Here is a 17421-nt window from a genome sequence, read left to right on the forward strand (position 1 = left end):
CACTGCAAGCTCCGCCTCCTGGGTTCACGCCATTCTCCTGCCTCAGCTTCCCGAGTAGCTGGGACCACAGGCGCCCACCACCACACCTGGCTAATTTTTTGTATTTTTAGTAGAGACAGGGTTTCACCGTGTTAGCCAGGATGGTCTTGATCTCCTGACGTCATGATCCGCCTGCCTCGGCCTCCCAAAGTGCTGGGATTACAGGCTTGAGCCACTGCGCCCAGCCAATAGCAAAACTTTAGTATTATAAAGTTGATCACTGATGGCCAGGGCTTGAGGGAAGAGAATTGACTGTAAAGAGCCTGAGAGAACTTCTGGAGATGGAATAGAAAGGTTCTATGTCATGATTGTGGTAGTTGTTCATTCAGTTTCTCTAAACTCACTGAAGTAAACACTTTAAATTGCTGGATTTATTCTTTATAAATTATACCTTAGGTTGGGCACAGTGACTCATGCCTGTAATCCCAGCACTTTGGGAAGCCAAGGCAGGCCCAGGAACTTGAGCCCAGGAGTTGGAGACCAGCCTGGGCAACATGGCGAAACTCCATCTCTACAAAAAAATACAAACATTAGTTGGGGGTGATGGTGCACTCCTGTAGTCCCAGCTACTTTGCAGGCTAGGGTGGGAGGATGGCTTGAGCCAGAGAGGCGGAGGTTGCGGTGAGCCATGATCAAGCCACTAGACTCCAGCATGGATGATAGAGCCAAACCTTGTCTCAAAAATAAATAAATAAATAAAATCTCAGTAAAGCAGGGGCTTTTTGTTTTTTTAAGTTAGCTGTTATTTCCTTCAGCCATGAGAAAATTGGCCTTTGGGGTTCTGAAACTCCCATTCACTGAGAAGGATCCATTTTTGTGACCCTTATAAAATAAGTGAAATCATTTCTATTTCAGAGACAGAAGAGATGGGTGATGAAGAAGTTTTCTCCTGGTTGAAGTGTGCAAAGGGACAGTCCCATGAACCAGAGAATCTCATGCCCACACAAATTATTCCTGGCACAGGTAAGGAAATTCCTTTTTTAGATTTGGTGGAAGAAATGTTTTTAGTTGAGATAGCCATACACCATAAAATTTTTTGAAATGATTTAGCCTCATTTTTTCTTTTAAGCATCATCAGATTTCTCTGAGAATTTGGATCTTTATTATTATTATCATTATTATTATTGTTATTGAAGAGACCCTTCTGTATTATTATTGAAGAGACACTTCTGTATTATTATTGAAGAGACTGTCTGCTCTGTCACCCAGGCTGGAGTGCAGTGGTGTGGTCATAGCTTACTGCAGCCTTGAACTCCTGACCTCCAGTGATCCTCCCACCTCAGCCTGCCAAGTAGCTAGGACTACAGGCATGCACCACCACACCTGGCTTATTATTTAATTAAAAAAAAATTTTTTTTCAGAGACGGAGTCCCAGTATGTTGCACAGGCTGGTCTTGAACTCCTGGCCTCAAATGACCCTCCCACCTCGGCCTCCCAAAGTGCTGGGAGTATAACTGTGAGCCACCGTGCTGAGCCAAATTTGGATCTTTAGATATGTGTTAGTGTGCACGTGGCCACTGCACACTCTGCTCCCCATTTCTGATCAGAGGACCTGGTCTTGTTTCCAGATATCATTTCCCATTCCTGTGGTTGGCTGGACCAGAATGAAAAAGCCAGTGCCTAGGCTTTCAGAAAGACTTCTGGTTTTAGGCTTGTAAAACAGCTAAAATGGTCAGGTGTGGTAGCTCATGCCTGTAATCCCAGCACTTTGGGAGGCCAAGATTGGAGGATCAGTTGAAGCCAGGAGTTCAAAACCAGACTGGTCAACATAGCAAGACCCCATCTCATATAATTAAAAAATAAAATAAATCCAGCTGAAGATAATAAGATATCTTGAATCCATGAGGAAGACAGCTTGCTCAGCATTAGGAATGAATGGTTATGTTTGTGTCACAATCCCAGTTTACTTCAGTGATTCTTCCAGAAGTTCTGTATGCCTAGCTTCTGTACTTCCATTAACATACATCCATTGAAGATGATGACTCTGCCAAACTACTGCCTATATTATCCTCCACTTAAGAAAGCTTTGCCACAGGCCAGGCATGGTGGCTCACACCTGTAATCCCAGCACTTTGGGAGGTTGAGGCGGGTGAATCACTTGAGGTCAGGAGTTCGAGACCAGCCTGGCCAACATGGTGAAACCCCGCCTCTACTAAAAATATAAAGTTAGCCAGGCATGGTGGTAAGCGCCTGTAATCCCAACTACTAGGGAGGCTGAGGCAGGAGAATTGCTTGAACCCAGGAGGCAGAGGTTGCAGTGAGCCAAGATCACGCCACTGCACTACAGCCTAGGCGATACGGTGAGACTCTGTCTCAAAAAAAAAAACAAAAACAAAAACAAAAAACCAAAGAAAACTTTGCTGGAGCATCCCCTGGATCCCTTATACCCCACTGCTTCTAAGCCAAAGGGTTTCCTGAGTGCAGTGGTAGGATGCCTGCTCCCTGCAGCTCTTAGTATAGTTAAATATTTACCCATGTAAAGTTTACATTGATCTATTAGTTTTTACCTTTTTTTTAAGGCATAACTTACAGTAAAGTATACAATTCCAAATGTTTACACTCTTTGGGACGGAGTCTCACCCTGTTGCCCAGGCTGGAGTACAGTGGCACAATCTCAGCTCACTGCAACCTCTACCTCCTAGAATCAAGCGATTCTCGTGCCTCAGCCTCCCAAGTAGCTAGAATTACAGGCACGCACCATCATGCCCAGCTAATTTTTGTATTTTTAGTAGAGATGGGATTTCATCATGTTGGCCAGGTTGGCCTCAAACTCCTGACCTCAAAGCAATTCTTCCGCCTTGGCCTTCCACATGCTGGGATTAGAGGCGTGAGCCACCACACCTGGCCAATATTTATACTCTTGAACACTAGAGAATCTACCCCTAGAGTTTCTCCTGGAGGATACCGTGTTAATGTTTACTAGAAGAGGGAAAGGGGTGTAGCTTAGTGCTTAAAAGTAACAGAACTTTAGGGGTAGATATACCTGGGCTAAAGTCTTAGTGCTCCCGTTTACCAGCTTTATGTACTTGAGCAAATGGCCTAACTTCTCTCAGTCTCAGTTTGATCATCAAAAATTGAAGATAAAAGCAGCTACGTTATTGAAATGTGGTAAGGATTGAGGGAGATAATGTAAAGAACACTCTTAGCACAATATGTGGCATATATGAGTGTTCTGGTGTTATTTTTATTGTTACATTTTTTCCCCAGCTCTTTACAATATTGGAGACATGGTACATGCTGCTCGGGGCAAGTGGGGAATTAAAGCAAACTGCCCTTGTATCAGTCGACAGAACAAATCTGTATTGAGACCTGCCGTCACCAATGGGATGTCACAGGTAAACTGGTGTGTGTGGGTATAACTAAGTGAAGCTTAAATTTTTTTGTACCAGGAAATGCCCCCTTTTCAACTCTGTTATGCCAGGCTACTGTAGGATTCCTGAGGAATCAGGAGATGGAGAAGCCTTTCTAGAGAGAGCTTAAATAACTTTACTCAAAGGATTTTAATTACCCCTGATTGGTGCAGTTTCTCTTCATCTTTAAACCAGTTCATGGTTGACTGATAGCACAAAGAGATTCTTAGCATCTTGTCAAGATACATACCTCAGGGTCTTTGTATGGGTAAAGAATATAGAAAAGGTTGCTAAGAATACTGCTGGTCTTCTTGAGTCTTATCTGAGAAGATACATGGTCCCTATCACTGGATTCATCTCAGGTGCAGAAGACAGAAATATGAAGATTGGCTCACTGAGTTGGGTTCAGAGGCAGTGGTTTTCACATTGCTTTGTCAGTTTTGGTTTTGTTTTGTTTTGTTTTGTTTTTTTCAGACAGAGTTTTGCTCTGTTGCCCATACTGGAGTGCAGTGGCATGATCTCAGCTCACTGCAACCTCTGCCTCCCAGGTTCAAGTGATTCTCATGCCTCAGCCTCCCAAGTTTCTGGGACTACAGGCATGCGCCACCACACCTGGGTAATTTTTTTATTTGTAGTAGAGACAGGGTTTCACCATGTTGCTCAGGCTGGTCTCAAACTTCTGACATCAAGTGATCCACCCACCTTGGACTCCCAAGATTCTGAGATTAGAGGCATGAGCCACCGCACCTGGCCTGGTTTTCTCTTCAGACACGCACAACCAACTGCTTACATTCCATGGCCTTTCTGGCAACACTGCTACAACACATCGTTGATGATAAGAGGCACAGGGATTAATGCTGAGGGATCTTGAGATACATTTTCAGTAGAGTTGACTATATAGAGTATGTAAATAGAGCAAATTATTTAGAAAAATCAGTAAGAGTAATAAACATTTATTTAGCATTTATCTGTGTCAGAACTATGCTAAGCCCTTTGCATATGCTATTTTATGTAATCCTGAGAACAGCACTATGAGGTCATTTAAATTACCAATTCACCATTGCAGAAATTGTGTCAGGCATGCTAACTATTTTAGATTACAAACTTCAAGCCTTGTTCACTGATCTTTCCACAGAACCTAGCCTGGTTTCTGGCATGTTGTAGGACTCAATAAATATATGTTGAATTAAATAATGTATGAAATGCCAGTTTACATGACAGATTATTCTTCCCAGACCTATTTAGTATGTGAAGCCATTACTAGTTGTATTTTTTTCTACCCAAGCACAGCACTCTAATTATGTTGGCCTTCTGCATTTTAGCTTCCTAGCATAAACCCTAGTGCCTCTTCTGGAAACGAAACTACCTTCTCTGGCGGAGGAGGACCGGCACCAGTAACAACTCCAGAGCCGGACCATGTTCCCAAAGCCGACAGCACTGACATCAGATCTGAAGAGCCTCTGAAAACAGACAGTTCGGCATCAAATAGCAATAGTGAACTGAAAGCCATCAGGCCTCCTTGCCCTGACACGGCCCCACCCTCCTCCGCCCTGCACTGGTTGGCAGATTTAGCAACTCAGAAGGCTAAAGAAGAGACAAAAGGTGAGATGCACACAAACCTCTGCTCTGCCTATGGTAGAAATCATGAGTTTTTTCCAGGATTCTTTGAACTCACACATTACCATCCACATTTATGAAACATGCTACTTACTTTCTCTGGCTAATCACATGAGGGACTGCCGGGGCCTGGCGTGGTGGCTCACGCGTGTAATCCCAGCACTTTGGGAGGCAAGGCGGGCGGATCGCGAGGTCAGGAGATCAAGACCATCCTGGCTAACATGGTGAAACCCCGTCTCTACTAAAAATACAAAAAAATTAGCTGGGCGAGGTGGCAGGCGCCTGTAGTCCCAGCTACTTGGGAGGCTGAGGCAGGAGAATGGCATGAACCTGGGGGGCAGGGCCTGCAGTGAGCCAAGATCATGCCACTGCACTCCAGCCTGGGTAACAGCAAGACTCCGTCTCAAAAAAAAAAAAAAATATATATATATATATACACACACACACACACACACACACACACACATATACACACACACATACACACACACACACACACACACACACACATATATATGAGGGACTACCTTTCAACTTCTTTCTAGAAGTGGAACTTCTCTAAAAAGGCAGATGCCTGGGCCCTACCCTGGATCTCTAGTCAGAATTTATACAAGGGGTTTTTTTTGTTTGTTTGTTTTGAGACGGAGTTTCGCTCTTGTTGCCTGGAGTTCCGGCTGGAGTGCAGTGGCGCGATCTTGGCTCACTGCAACCTCCGTCTCCCAGGTTCAAGTGATTCTCCTGCCTCAGCCTCCCAAGTAGCTGGGATTACAGGCATGTGCCACCATGCCCAGCTAATTTTTTTGTATTTTTAATAGAGACAAGGTTTCTCCATGTTGGTCAGGCTGGTCTCAAACTCCCGACCTCAAGTGATACACCTGCCTCGGCCTCCCAAAGTGCTGGGATTATAGGCGTGAGCCACCATTCCCAGCCATATACAAGACTTTTAACAAGCTTCTCAGATGGTTCTGTTATGCAGCCAGGGTTGAGAGCTAGACTTAGAGCAGAAGTTTTCACTGGGCACAAGAATCATCTGGGGAATGGTTAAAAATGCAGATTCCTGTGTCCCGCCCAGAACTATGAAATCAGAATCTCTGGGGGTAAAGATCTCCATTTTTAACAAGCACTCCAAGTGACTTCAGTACAGGTATCCTGAAGATGCACTTGAAACACTGTCTTAGGAAGTGAGGGAGATGAAAGATGGATGACAACAAAAGGGAGTTTGAAATTCAGATCTGGTAAAGAAGTAGTAGGAGAGTTTCTCCTTGGCTGTGAGACCTCCTATAATTATAGCTTGTAAGGCTTGACCCAAACAAACCATACACAGTTTGGGGGGTGCAAGGGAAAGGAGAGAATCTTTCCTCCTTCCCATGTGACTGATTTTTAGGAGTCAGTTGTGCGCTGATTATTCCTTTTTGTACCTAATGCTATTCCCGGTTATGTTCTTACAGAAGCAGGGTCCCTGAGGTCGGTGCTCAATAAAGAGTCTCATTCACCCTTTGGGCTGGACTCGTTCAACTCCACTGCAAAGGTCTCTCCGCTGACTCCAAAGCTTTTTAACAGTCTGTTGCTGGGTCCCACTGCCTCCAACAACAAAACCGAAGGGTCTAGCCTTCGAGACCTCCTTCACTCCGGGCCGGGAAAACTTCCTCAAACCCCCTTGGACACAGGCATACCCTTTCCCCCGGTCTTCTCTACATCCTCAGCAGTAAGTGTCCTCTGCAACTGTAGCCTTTTCAGCTTTTCCATGAAAGAACCATCAGAGATCAGATAATTGGGTTAGAGGGTACATGGGTGATTTGTGTTCTCTACATTGTCAAGCTGACAAGGTCTCTCTTTAAAGTTTTGGGAATCTTTTTAAGTAGTGAACCTTTTGTACCATGTTAGGACGTCTGTAAAAGTTGAGATTTTGAAATTTTTCGGTCATCAGCAGAAAAGTTAATACATTGATTGCTTGTTTTTCTTGATAATAGCAGGCATTAATTTTTTTTTTTAACTTGGACAGTACATTTGTATTGTATTCTCTTGGATATCTAATAGATGTCTCAAACCTTTAATGCGTCTAAGCCTGAACTCCTGATCTTCTGACCATAAGCTTGCTTCTCCTTAGTTTTCCCCTACTGGTTGGTGGCATCTCTGCCCTTGTGATTGCTTGCACCAGAAATCTTAGAATCATTTGGGACTCGCCTGTCTTACCTTTCATATCTAATTTGTTAGCAAATCCTTTCAAATTTGATCTTCAAACTATATTCAGAATCCACTCATTTTTCATCAGCTCTGTTGCTTCCTCTGTTCTGAGCCAACATCTTGCCTAAGTTTTTGCAATAAATTCCTTACAGGTCCCCTTGTTTCTGCCCTTCACAGTCTACAGTGTATTGTCAACACAGTAGCTAGAGAGGTTCTTTTAAAATATGTCATCCCATGGGAGGCTTTTTATTAAGAAATAAAGAAAAATAGAAAAAGAAAAGGAGAAAAATAATAAAATATAAGTCAGATCATATCTTAACCTCTGCCTGAAATCCTTCAAGGGCTTCCTTTTTCTCTCATAAGATGAGCAGAGTCCTTGTAGTGCTTACAGATAAGTAGAGTCACGCACCTGGACTATGAGGCCATAGCCCTATCTGTTCATCTTCCTCTCACCTCCCTGTCTTCAACTACCACTCTCTGTTCTGTTCACTCCGTTCCAGCCACACCCACCTTCTTGCTGTTCTTTGAACATGGCCTGGCATGCTCCCTCTTCAGGGCCTTTGCACTTGTTATTTCCTCCACCTAGAATTTCTTTCCCATGTAACTACCTCACTTGCTTCATCATCAGCTCCCTCACCTAAACCTTCAGTAACCCTTTCTTCATACATCACCCTTTTTAAAATTCCATCACACTGTCAGTTCTGCACATACCGATTTTCCCTGCTTTGTTTTTTTCACAGCACTCATTACCATCTGACCTATTACATGTTTGATTTTCTGTTTCTTGCCTCTCCTAAAGGCATTTTTGACTATTCTATAATATATCCCTAGTGCCATGGTGTTTGATCCAGTCATGTTTAGTAAGCATTTATTGAATGAATGAATTCATAAGGTACAATATCTAAAAGATAGAAAAGAGGCTGGGCACAGTGGCTCACACCTGTAATCCCAGCACTTTGGGAGGCTGAGGCGGACAGATCACTTGAGGTCAGGAGTTCGAGACTAACCTGACCAACGTGGCAAAATCCTGACTTTACTAAAAAACTACAAAAATTAGCCAGGCATGATGGCACATGCTTATAATCCCAGCTACTCGGGAGGCTGAGGCAGGAGAATCGCCTGAACCTGGGAGGCAGAAGTTGCAGTGAGCCAAGATCACACCACCGCACTCCAGCCTGGGTGACAGAGGGAGATCCATCTCAAAAAAATAAATAAAATAAAAAAGGTTTCGACTGAAAAGTTTCCTTTGCACCCTTGCCTCCCAACCACCTGTTTCCCTTTCTAGAAGTCTCCAGTGTTTCTGGAGATATTATCATATGTATGTTTTTCCCCTAAATGTTCTACACCTTGCTATTCTGATTTTTAGTTTATATGTCCTGCAAATCATTTCAAGCGAATACATAAATATGTTTCTTCTTCTGTTTTATGACTAATGGCTGAAACGTGATGAATTGTGGGTGACTGAGCCCTCTATACAATTTGGGTTATTTGTTTCTCTTTTGGATAAGTAACTTTTTTTTTTGAGACAGTCTCACTCTGTTGCCCAAGCTGGAGTGCAGTGGCACGATCTCAGCTCACTGCAGCCTCCACTTCCCAGGTTCAAGCAAATCTCCTGCCTTAGCCTCCCGAGCAAGTAGCTGGGACTACAGGCACATGCCACCACACTGGGATAATTTTTGTATTTTTAGTAGAGACAGGGTTGGCCACCATGTTGGCCAGGCTGGTCTCGAACTCCTGACCTCAGGTAATCCACCTGCCTTGGCCTCCCAAAGTGCTGGGATTAACAGGCGTGAGCCACCGTGCCCAGCCTGGATAAGTAAATTTTAAAAAGCAAACAAAACAATTATTTTGGGTACCGTTTTATGTATACTTGCTCATCATACCACCAGTTCTTTTTCTAATTCTCCCATGATGTTACATAATTATACATACTTTATAGAGATAGGGATTAGTAATACTGTAAGCATAGGATTATCCAGTTTATAAAAGCTTCCCTACCTTCAGTTCTGTGACCTTAGGTATGTCACTTTCATCTCTGGGCCTGAGCTTTCCCATCAGCTGAAACAGGTGAGTGATTCTCAGTGGGATGGTAGTGAGGAAAAAATTGGAGAGTAGGAGACTGCTTTCAGAATGTACTTCCTCTTGGACACTCTGCTACACCCTTCATTGAGGTACTCCCTGGTAGAAAACCATTGCCTTGATAAGTCACTTCAGTTACTTAATTGAAGTATTGTATCCCTTGGGCATGCTGGTTAGGAAAAATTTAGAACCCTCAAACTGAGTGACCTTTTTACACTCAGTTACAGCATTTGATGATCCCTACAGTCTACATGCATTGTGTGCTTTGTATACTGAATGGCTGATGCCAAAAGTATTTCTTAGGTCTCAGATCTCTCGAGGCAGAAGGGATCTTTCTATACTTTTCTTTCCTAAATGTTAAGGTAAAATATGAAGGATAAAAGAATTTAAGATGTTGACTTATTATCCCCCTTCCAGTTGTAAAAGACATTTTAATAACTTTTGTAGAATTTAATCAGACAGGTCAGAACTCCTTGTGAATACAATTGTGAGACAGTTTTTTGAATGCCATTCTCATGGTGCCTCAGTCAAGCTTACCTGGTGGATTTGTGTCTGGCAGGGAGTGAAGAGCAAGGCCAGCCTACCCAACTTTCTTGACCACATCATTGCCTCAGTGGTAGAAAATAAGAAAACCTCAGATGCTTCAAAGCGGGCCTGCAACTTGACTGATACCCAGAAGGAAGTGAAGGAGATGGTGATGGGGTTAAATGTGCTAGATCCCCATACTTCTCACTCCTGGCTTTGTGATGGGAGGCTTCTGTGTCTCCATGACCCCAGCAACAAAAACAATTGGAAGATCTTCCGGGAGTGTTGGAAGCAAGGTCAGGTAAGCAAGAATAAGTCGTTCCAAGGGCCAATTCTCTGCCTGCCTACCACAGCTACCTGGACAATTCCAGGTCTCTCTTTTTGCCAGGGAGATTTAGACATAGTGAGGTTATTGTAATAGCCTTGATACTTCGAGTTGTCTTGGATTTTTAAAAGCAAGGAGATGGCCAGGCACTGTGGCTCACGCCTGTAATCTCAGCACTTTGGGAGGCCAAGGCAGGCGCATCATCTGAGGTCAGGAGTTTGGCCAACATGGTGAAATCCTGTCTCTACTAAAAATACAAAAAAAATTAGCTGGGCATGGTGGTGGGTGCCTGTAATCCCAGCTGCTTGAGAGGGTGAGGCAGGAGAATCACTTTACCCAGGAAGCAGAGGGTGCGGTGAGCCAAGATCATGCCACTACATTCCAGCCTGGGCTACAGAGCAAGATTCCACCTCAAAAATAAATAAATAATAAATAAATAAAAGCAAGGAGATTACTAAAAACACACTTTGCATCCTCTTGTTTCTAAGCTGTATAGTTCTGTGTTCTTAAAAAGGCAGTTGAAATTTCTGTTAGGTGGTGATCTGGCATTGATATCTTTAGAGAAAAATCCTTAAGTGTGATTTTAAGATGGGGCAGAGAAGGGGTTGGAGGTAGGTAGTACTTTTCTAGGCAAATGTTTTAAGGCCACACAAGTTTTTTGATAGTGTGATAACACTCCCTAGTTTAAAAACTTTAGCAGGTGCTTGAGGAAGGGGAGCTCATGGCATTGTCATTTTCATTATGAGGAAGTGTTCTCAAAGTTGGACTTGTCAGATTTTTGTCCTCTCACCTTAAAACAGTGGTAGGTATTAGGGCAACAGAAGTGATTTCCCCAGGGTGAGAATCAAGCATAACAATGGAGTAGAAGCATTTCCTTTCACTTTAGTTGACATGTGGAAATCCATGGATTATACAACTAGGAAAGAACAGTAGAGCTTCCTGGAGAAGAGGAGGCCCTCCTCAGGAAACCCTCCTATTCTGTCTCAGCCCTAGAGCTGGAAGTTTTTCCTAGATCGCTCTGATTGGGATATTTTTGTTTCCACAGCCAGTGCTGGTTTCGGGGGTACATAAAAAGCTCAAGTCTGAGCTCTGGAAGCCAGAAGCCTTTAGCCAGGAATTTGGAGACCAGGATGTAGACTTGGTGAACTGCAGGAACTGTGCTATAATTTCCGATGTGAAAGTTCGGGATTTCTGGGATGGTTTCGAGATCATATGCAGTAAGTAGCTTTCATATCTAGTTCAGTGATAGCAGACTGGAAAATAAGCATCTATATGCCCAGCTCTGCCCTTGAATAATAAATTATATTCTGGGGCATAATGGGACTTGAAAAAATAAATGAATAAAAAATTAAAAACAGACAGCCGGGCGTGGTTGCTCGCTCCTGTAATTTCAGTCTTTTTGGAGGCTGAGGTGTGGATCACTTGGGGTCAGGAGTTCAAGACCAGCCTGGCCAACTTAGCAAAACCCCACCTCTACTAAAAATACAAAAATTAGCTGGGCATGGTGGTGTGTGCCTGTAATCCCAGCTACTCAGGAGGCTGAGGCAGGACAGTCACTTGAACCCAGGAGGCAGAGGTTGCAGTGAGCCAAGATGGCACCACTGCTCTCCAGCCTGGGTGATGGAGTGAGACTGTCTCAAAAATAAATAAATAAATAAATCCAAATTATACCCACTTGGTGGGGGAACATTCTGCCCTGGTGCCAACTGTGTAGCTTACATGGCAATCACATGACTCCCAGAGCATGCCTGGACTTAATCATGTGATTCCATGGGCTGTGCAGAGCACTTTCACTCTGAGGAATGGGGATAGAATCCCCGTAAGATGGAAAAATAAGACACACACTAAAGTAGCAAGTGAGGAAAACAAAGCCCACCTTGTCCATTATGGGGGTTTACAAGTCTGAAATAAAAGGTTAATCTCCCAGGGCCAGGCGTGGTGGCTCACACCTGTAATCCCAGCACTTTGGGAGGCCGAGGCGGGTGGATCACAAGGTAAGGAGATCGAGACCATCCTGGCTAACATGGTGAAACCCTGTCTCTACTAAAAATACAAAAAAATTACCCGGGCATGGTGGCACCTGTAGTCCCAGCTACTCGGGAGGCTGAGCCAGGAGAATGGCATGAACCTGGGAGGCGGAGCTTGCAGTGAGCCGAGATTGGGCCACTGCACTCCAGCCTGGGCAACAGAGCGAGACTCCATCTCAAAAAAAAAAAAAAAAAAGATTAGTCTCCTAGGCTGGGCGCAGTGCCTTACGCCTGTAATCCCAGCACTTTGGGAGGCCAAGGCAGGCAGATCATCTGAGGTCAGGAGTTTGAGACCAGCCTGGCCAACATGGCAAAACCCTGTCTCTACTAAAAATACAAAAATTATCTGGGCGTGGTGGTGGTTGCCTGTAATCCCAGCTACTCAGGGAGAATCACTTGAACCCAGGAGGCCAAGATCATGCCACTGCACTGCAGCCCGGGTGACAGAGCAAGACTCTCTCTCAAAAAAAAAAAAAAAAGAAAAAAAGAGATTAGTCTCCCAAAAGTTACTGTTGAAAATCGGACACCATCCAAACCAGCAGATGTTTGTGGGAGTATTCTCTGTCTTCCAGAACGACTACGGTCAGAAGATGGGCAGCCAATGGTGCTCAAACTCAAGGACTGGCCTCCTGGGGAAGATTTTCGAGACATGATGCCAACCAGGTTAGTGACCTGCGGTGGTGTCATCTTCAGAAGCCATCACAAAGTAATCACAGAAAAGTGAAATTTGTCTATTGGCTTTCTTCCCCTATAACAAGCTAAGTCATCTTTCCTGCACTTTTATAGGTTTGAAGATCTGATGGAGAACCTTCCTCTGCCAGAATATACCAAACGAGATGGCAGGCTCAATCTGGCCTCTAGGCTACCTAGCTATTTTGTAAGGCCTGATCTGGGCCCCAAGATGTACAACGCCTATGGTATGAGGGAGAGGCTAAAATTGCTCTTTTGGGGGACTGTTGTTCTTATTTCAACTATAGAAGGATATCTGTGGTCAATGTCGGGTATAGAGATGATTGCAGGCAAGTGCTGGAGAAGTGAATAGTATCCAAGGTGGTCTTGAATATGTTTGCTTTTGTCATATTGGTTTTCATAACATCCATGTGGGCCCAGACCATAAGCTTACATGTCTCCAGTAGTGAGGAAGTTTCCCGTTAAGAACTCTACCCAAGGAGCCATATTCTCGAGTATAAGGGACTTGACAGAATAATAATGAAGAGGTCTGGGTGCCATGCTACCCAGCCAGTGCTTTGTTAAGGCCAGTGATGACCTAAATCACAGTGAAAGCTCAGCTTTATCTGAATACGCCCTAATGCCCATATCTGTTTTGTTTTTCATGGAGAGATTGTTTTTTGGAGGTAGATTTGTTCCATGGCCAGTGTCAATGAGAAATCAGTCTTAAAACAGTATAAAAGAGATGAAAGTGATTTCTTCATAAACAAATAGACTTCACTCTCCTAATTTTACTCATTTAACAACACCCTTGAGCATGTTTTCAGATGTAGTGTCGATGTGGATTCTTCCGAATATTGGCCCTTCACCTTGCATATTTTCCTTTCTCCTTTAGGGTTGATAACAGCAGAAGATAGAAGAGTTGGTACAACAAATCTTCACTTAGATGTGTCTGATGCTGTTAATGTGATGGTGTATGTTGGGATTCCCATCGGGGAGGGTGCTCATGATGAAGGTATGCTTTCTAGAATCCACTGCTTTAGGATGGTGAGGCTTTGTCTTGGGAATACAGTTTTGTGTTTTCATCCTTAGGGCCAGTGGCTTTTCCTTTTTTTTTTCTTTTTCTTTTTTCTGTTTTTTTTTTGGGGGGGCGGGGAGGCAGAGTCTCGCTCTGTCCCCCAGGCTAGAGTGCAGAGGTGCGATCTTGGCTCACCGCAACCTCCGCTGCCTCCCGCGTTCAAGCGATTCTCCTGCCTCAGCCTCCCAAGTAGCTGGGATTACAGGTGCCTGCCACCACGCCCGGCTAATTTTTGTATTTTTAGTAGAGACGGGTTTTGCCATGTTGGCCAGGCTGGTCTCAAACTCCTGACCTCAGGTGATCCGTCTGCCTCAGCCTCCCAAAGTGCTGGGATTACAGGCGTCAGCCACTGCACCCGGCTTCTTTTTTCTTTTCTTATTCCCCTGGTGGCTTTTTCTTGTTTCTTCCAGGTCTGATGGGAAGTGGGTGCCCAGTGGATGTTGCTAGATAAAGGAGGAGGTTCTAATAGAGAAGAGTACTACTTTGCGTATCTTTGACTAGAGTCTCTTTCTAGAAATGCTACCCTTTTCCACTTTGTAGCCTCACAAAGAGAAATGAAGAAAGGGCAGAGTTCTGACCTGACCTATCAGCCAGATCAGCTGTGGAGTGACAGATGATAAAGCCAGGACCTTCATAAAAATGAAGCATAAAAGTGATATTTTGCTGTATTTATACTTCCTGCCATCTCAGTGTTAAAATTAATACATGTTCATTATGGAAATTTCAGAAAAAGGGATACTTTTTTAAAAGAAAATAAGTAACTCAAAATCTTAAGGTTCAGGGATAATTTTTTTTTTTTTTTTTTTTTTTTTTTTTTTTTTTTTTGAGATAGAGTCTCACTATGTTGCCCAGACTGGCTTCAGACTCCTGGGCTCTGGCATTCCTCCCACCTCAGCCTCCCAAGTTACTGGGCCTACAGGCAAGGCCACTGTGCCTCACTTTACATTTGCCTTTTTTTCTTTTCTTTTTTTGTTTTTTTCTTTTTTCTGCAACTTCCGCCGCCTGGGTTCAAGCAATTCTTATGCCTCAGCCTCCCAAGTAGCTGGGATTACAGGCATGTGCCACCATACTCAGCTAATTTTTGTATTTTTAGTAGAGATGGGGTGTCACCATGTTGGCCAGGCTGGGCTCGAACTCCCAATCTCAGGTGATCCGCCCACCTCAGCCTCTCAAAGTGCTGGGATTATAGACATGAGCCACCATGCCCAGCCTACATTTGCCTTGGATTTTGCACACCTGCAGCATTCATTATGGTGTAGGTCATTGTAATAGACAAGCATTAAAAGCCAACCCTCTTCACTTGGTAGTGATGCTTTATGCTTTGTAGGCTTAAATCCAGAATCCTAGTGTTTGAAGGGGTCTTGAGAAAATATACAGACTCCATATACTTGTAGCGGAAGATAACCTGCAAGTTAAACATAAGATATGGCAACACAGTTTAAGCAAAAAATATGTTTTAAGGGGAAATTATACCTCCAAAAATGCTCAATCTCTAATAAGTAAGGAAGGTTTAATGTTGTTCTGTGTGTAGGGAGCTTAGACCAGTATGAATTTTCTGATTCTGCCTTACATTATTCCAGAGATGGAGAAGAGTAAAACTCAATTTGTTTAAATTGGACATTTCATTTCACTCAGTGGTACTGAAATGGCTGGCTACATGAAAGTGTCATTTTGCTCTTTTCAGAGGTACTCAAGACAATTGACGAGGGAGATGCCGATGAGGTGACGAAGCAGAGGATTCATGATGGAAAAGAGAAGCCAGGTGCTTTATGGCACATCTATGCAGCCAAGGATGCAGAGAAGATCCGGGAGCTGCTCCGAAAGGTACGCCCCTGGGTGGGCTGTGCTCCCAGCTCACATATCAAGAGTCTGGTTGCTGAGACACCCTATCTAGGGTTTCTCATGTAGAGTCCCTTGGCATTAAAGACCTGTTGGCCATGATACCTCTGGTGGAAAAGCCCAAAGGCTTGAATCCACACCTAGAGGATGTTGACTAGAATAAAGTTTTGCCATCCCCACCCCATCTTAGGACATTGCTGCAGCAAGTTGGATTTATGCTGTTAATGATTTTTAATTTTCCCATCTTTGATTATGGCTTCAGGTTGGAGAAGAACAAGGCCAAGAGAACCCCCCCGATCATGACCCAATTCATGACCAAAGTTGGTACCTGGACCAGACCCTCCGTAAGCGACTCTATGAGGAGTATGGCGTGCAAGGCTGGGCTATTGTGCAGTTCCTAGGTGATGCTGTTTTCATACCTGCTGGAGCCCCACACCAGGTGGGTTCCTGCTTGTGGGTTGGGCTGAACAGTTCCATGGGCTTTCTTATTTCTGCTTTTCTTGCTAATCTACCAAGAGATTTAAGTAGCTGGATTGGACTGATCTCTCTTATGCTGCAACTTATTTTATGCTTTTATTTTCTTCCTTGTAACATTAAGGCTCATTTAAAAAATTTTAAACAGGCCGGTCCTGGTAGCTCAACGCCTGTAATCCCAGCACTTTGGGAGGCTGAGGCGGGTGGATCACCTGAGGTTGGGAGTTCAAGATCAGCCTGACCAACATGGTGAAACCCCATCTCTACTAAAAATACAAAATTAGGCGGGCGTGGTGGCACATGCCTATAATCCCAGCTACTCAGGAGGCTGAGGCAGGAGAATCGCTTGAACCCGGGAGGTGGAGGTTGCAGTGAGCCAAGATCGCACCATTGCACTCCAGCCTGGGCAACAAGAGCGAAACTCAGTCTCAAAAAAAAAAAATTTAAACAATGCAAGCTATTAAAGAAAAAGTGACAAGTCCTAGCTCAGCTACTTGTAGCATACTCTTCTTATCAATCCCTTTATCCTACCTTCCCAATCTAGTTTCTTTCCTCAGAGATAGCCTACTGTTAACAGTTTGGTGTATATTTTTCCAGAACATTTTCTGTGCAAATACTGATATTTTTATATATTTCTTTTTTCCTTTTTCTTTTTTTTTTTTGTTTTTTTGGTAGAGACGGGGTTTCGCCATATCACCGTATCAAGCCCAGGCTGGTCTTGAACTCCTGAGCTCAAGCGATCAACCTGCCTCGGCCTCCCAAAGTGCTGGGATTACAGGCATGAGCCACTGCACCTGGCCATTGCTTTTATTTATACATTTGCACTTACAGCTTTTCTGTGTTGTTATAAAAATGGAAATATTATACCTATTTCTCAAGGGTTTTTTTAACTATATCATGGACATTTTCCATATATTATTGAATCTCTAATGTCTGATATTTCTCCTCTGCACTTTGCCCTTCTCAGGTTCACAATCTATACAGTTGCATAAAAGTAGCAGAAGACTTTGTATCTCCAGAACATGTAAAGCACTGTTTCCGCCTGACTCAGGAATTCAGGCATCTCTCTAACACTCATACAAATCATGAGGATAAACTGCAGGTAAATAACTCCTCCCTCTACCCCACTCTGTCTTCTCATTGCATACTCACATACATTACGCAGAAAGCACATTCTCCTTTCTGAGGGTATTCTCCGAAGGTCTAATTGTGGAG

The 17421-nt window shown here is 43.7% G+C and overlaps 1 protein-coding gene across 6 annotated transcripts in view; it reads left to right on the forward strand.

Moving 5' to 3' along the window:
- The window catches only part of KDM3B (lysine demethylase 3B), an 84553-nt gene that overhangs the window by 61764 nt on the left and 5368 nt on the right, over window positions 1-17421 (forward strand). For 5 of the 6 annotated variants that reach the window (XM_517956.7, XM_016953896.4, XM_009449735.5 and 2 more), the window contains 12 exons: window positions 895-1002; window positions 3247-3374; window positions 4712-4991; window positions 6455-6711; window positions 9829-10095; window positions 11165-11336; window positions 12719-12809; window positions 12933-13063; window positions 13711-13830; window positions 15578-15717; window positions 15995-16171; window positions 17174-17308. In XM_517956.7, the coding sequence (XP_517956.3) occupies window positions 895-1002; window positions 3247-3374; window positions 4712-4991; window positions 6455-6711; window positions 9829-10095; window positions 11165-11336; window positions 12719-12809; window positions 12933-13063; window positions 13711-13830; window positions 15578-15717; window positions 15995-16171; window positions 17174-17308 (2006 nt within the window). The remainder of the gene's footprint in view (window positions 1-894; window positions 1003-3246; window positions 3375-4711; window positions 4992-6454; window positions 6712-9828; window positions 10096-11164; window positions 11337-12718; window positions 12810-12932; window positions 13064-13710; window positions 13831-15577; window positions 15718-15994; window positions 16172-17173; window positions 17309-17421) is intronic. The other variant, XM_063810727.1, reaches the window with a different exon arrangement.

Source organism: Pan troglodytes, chromosome 4 (genome assembly GCF_028858775.2).
Source record: "Pan troglodytes isolate AG18354 chromosome 4, NHGRI_mPanTro3-v2.0_pri, whole genome shotgun sequence".
NCBI classification, from domain to species: Eukaryota; Metazoa; Chordata; class Mammalia; order Primates; family Hominidae; genus Pan; species Pan troglodytes.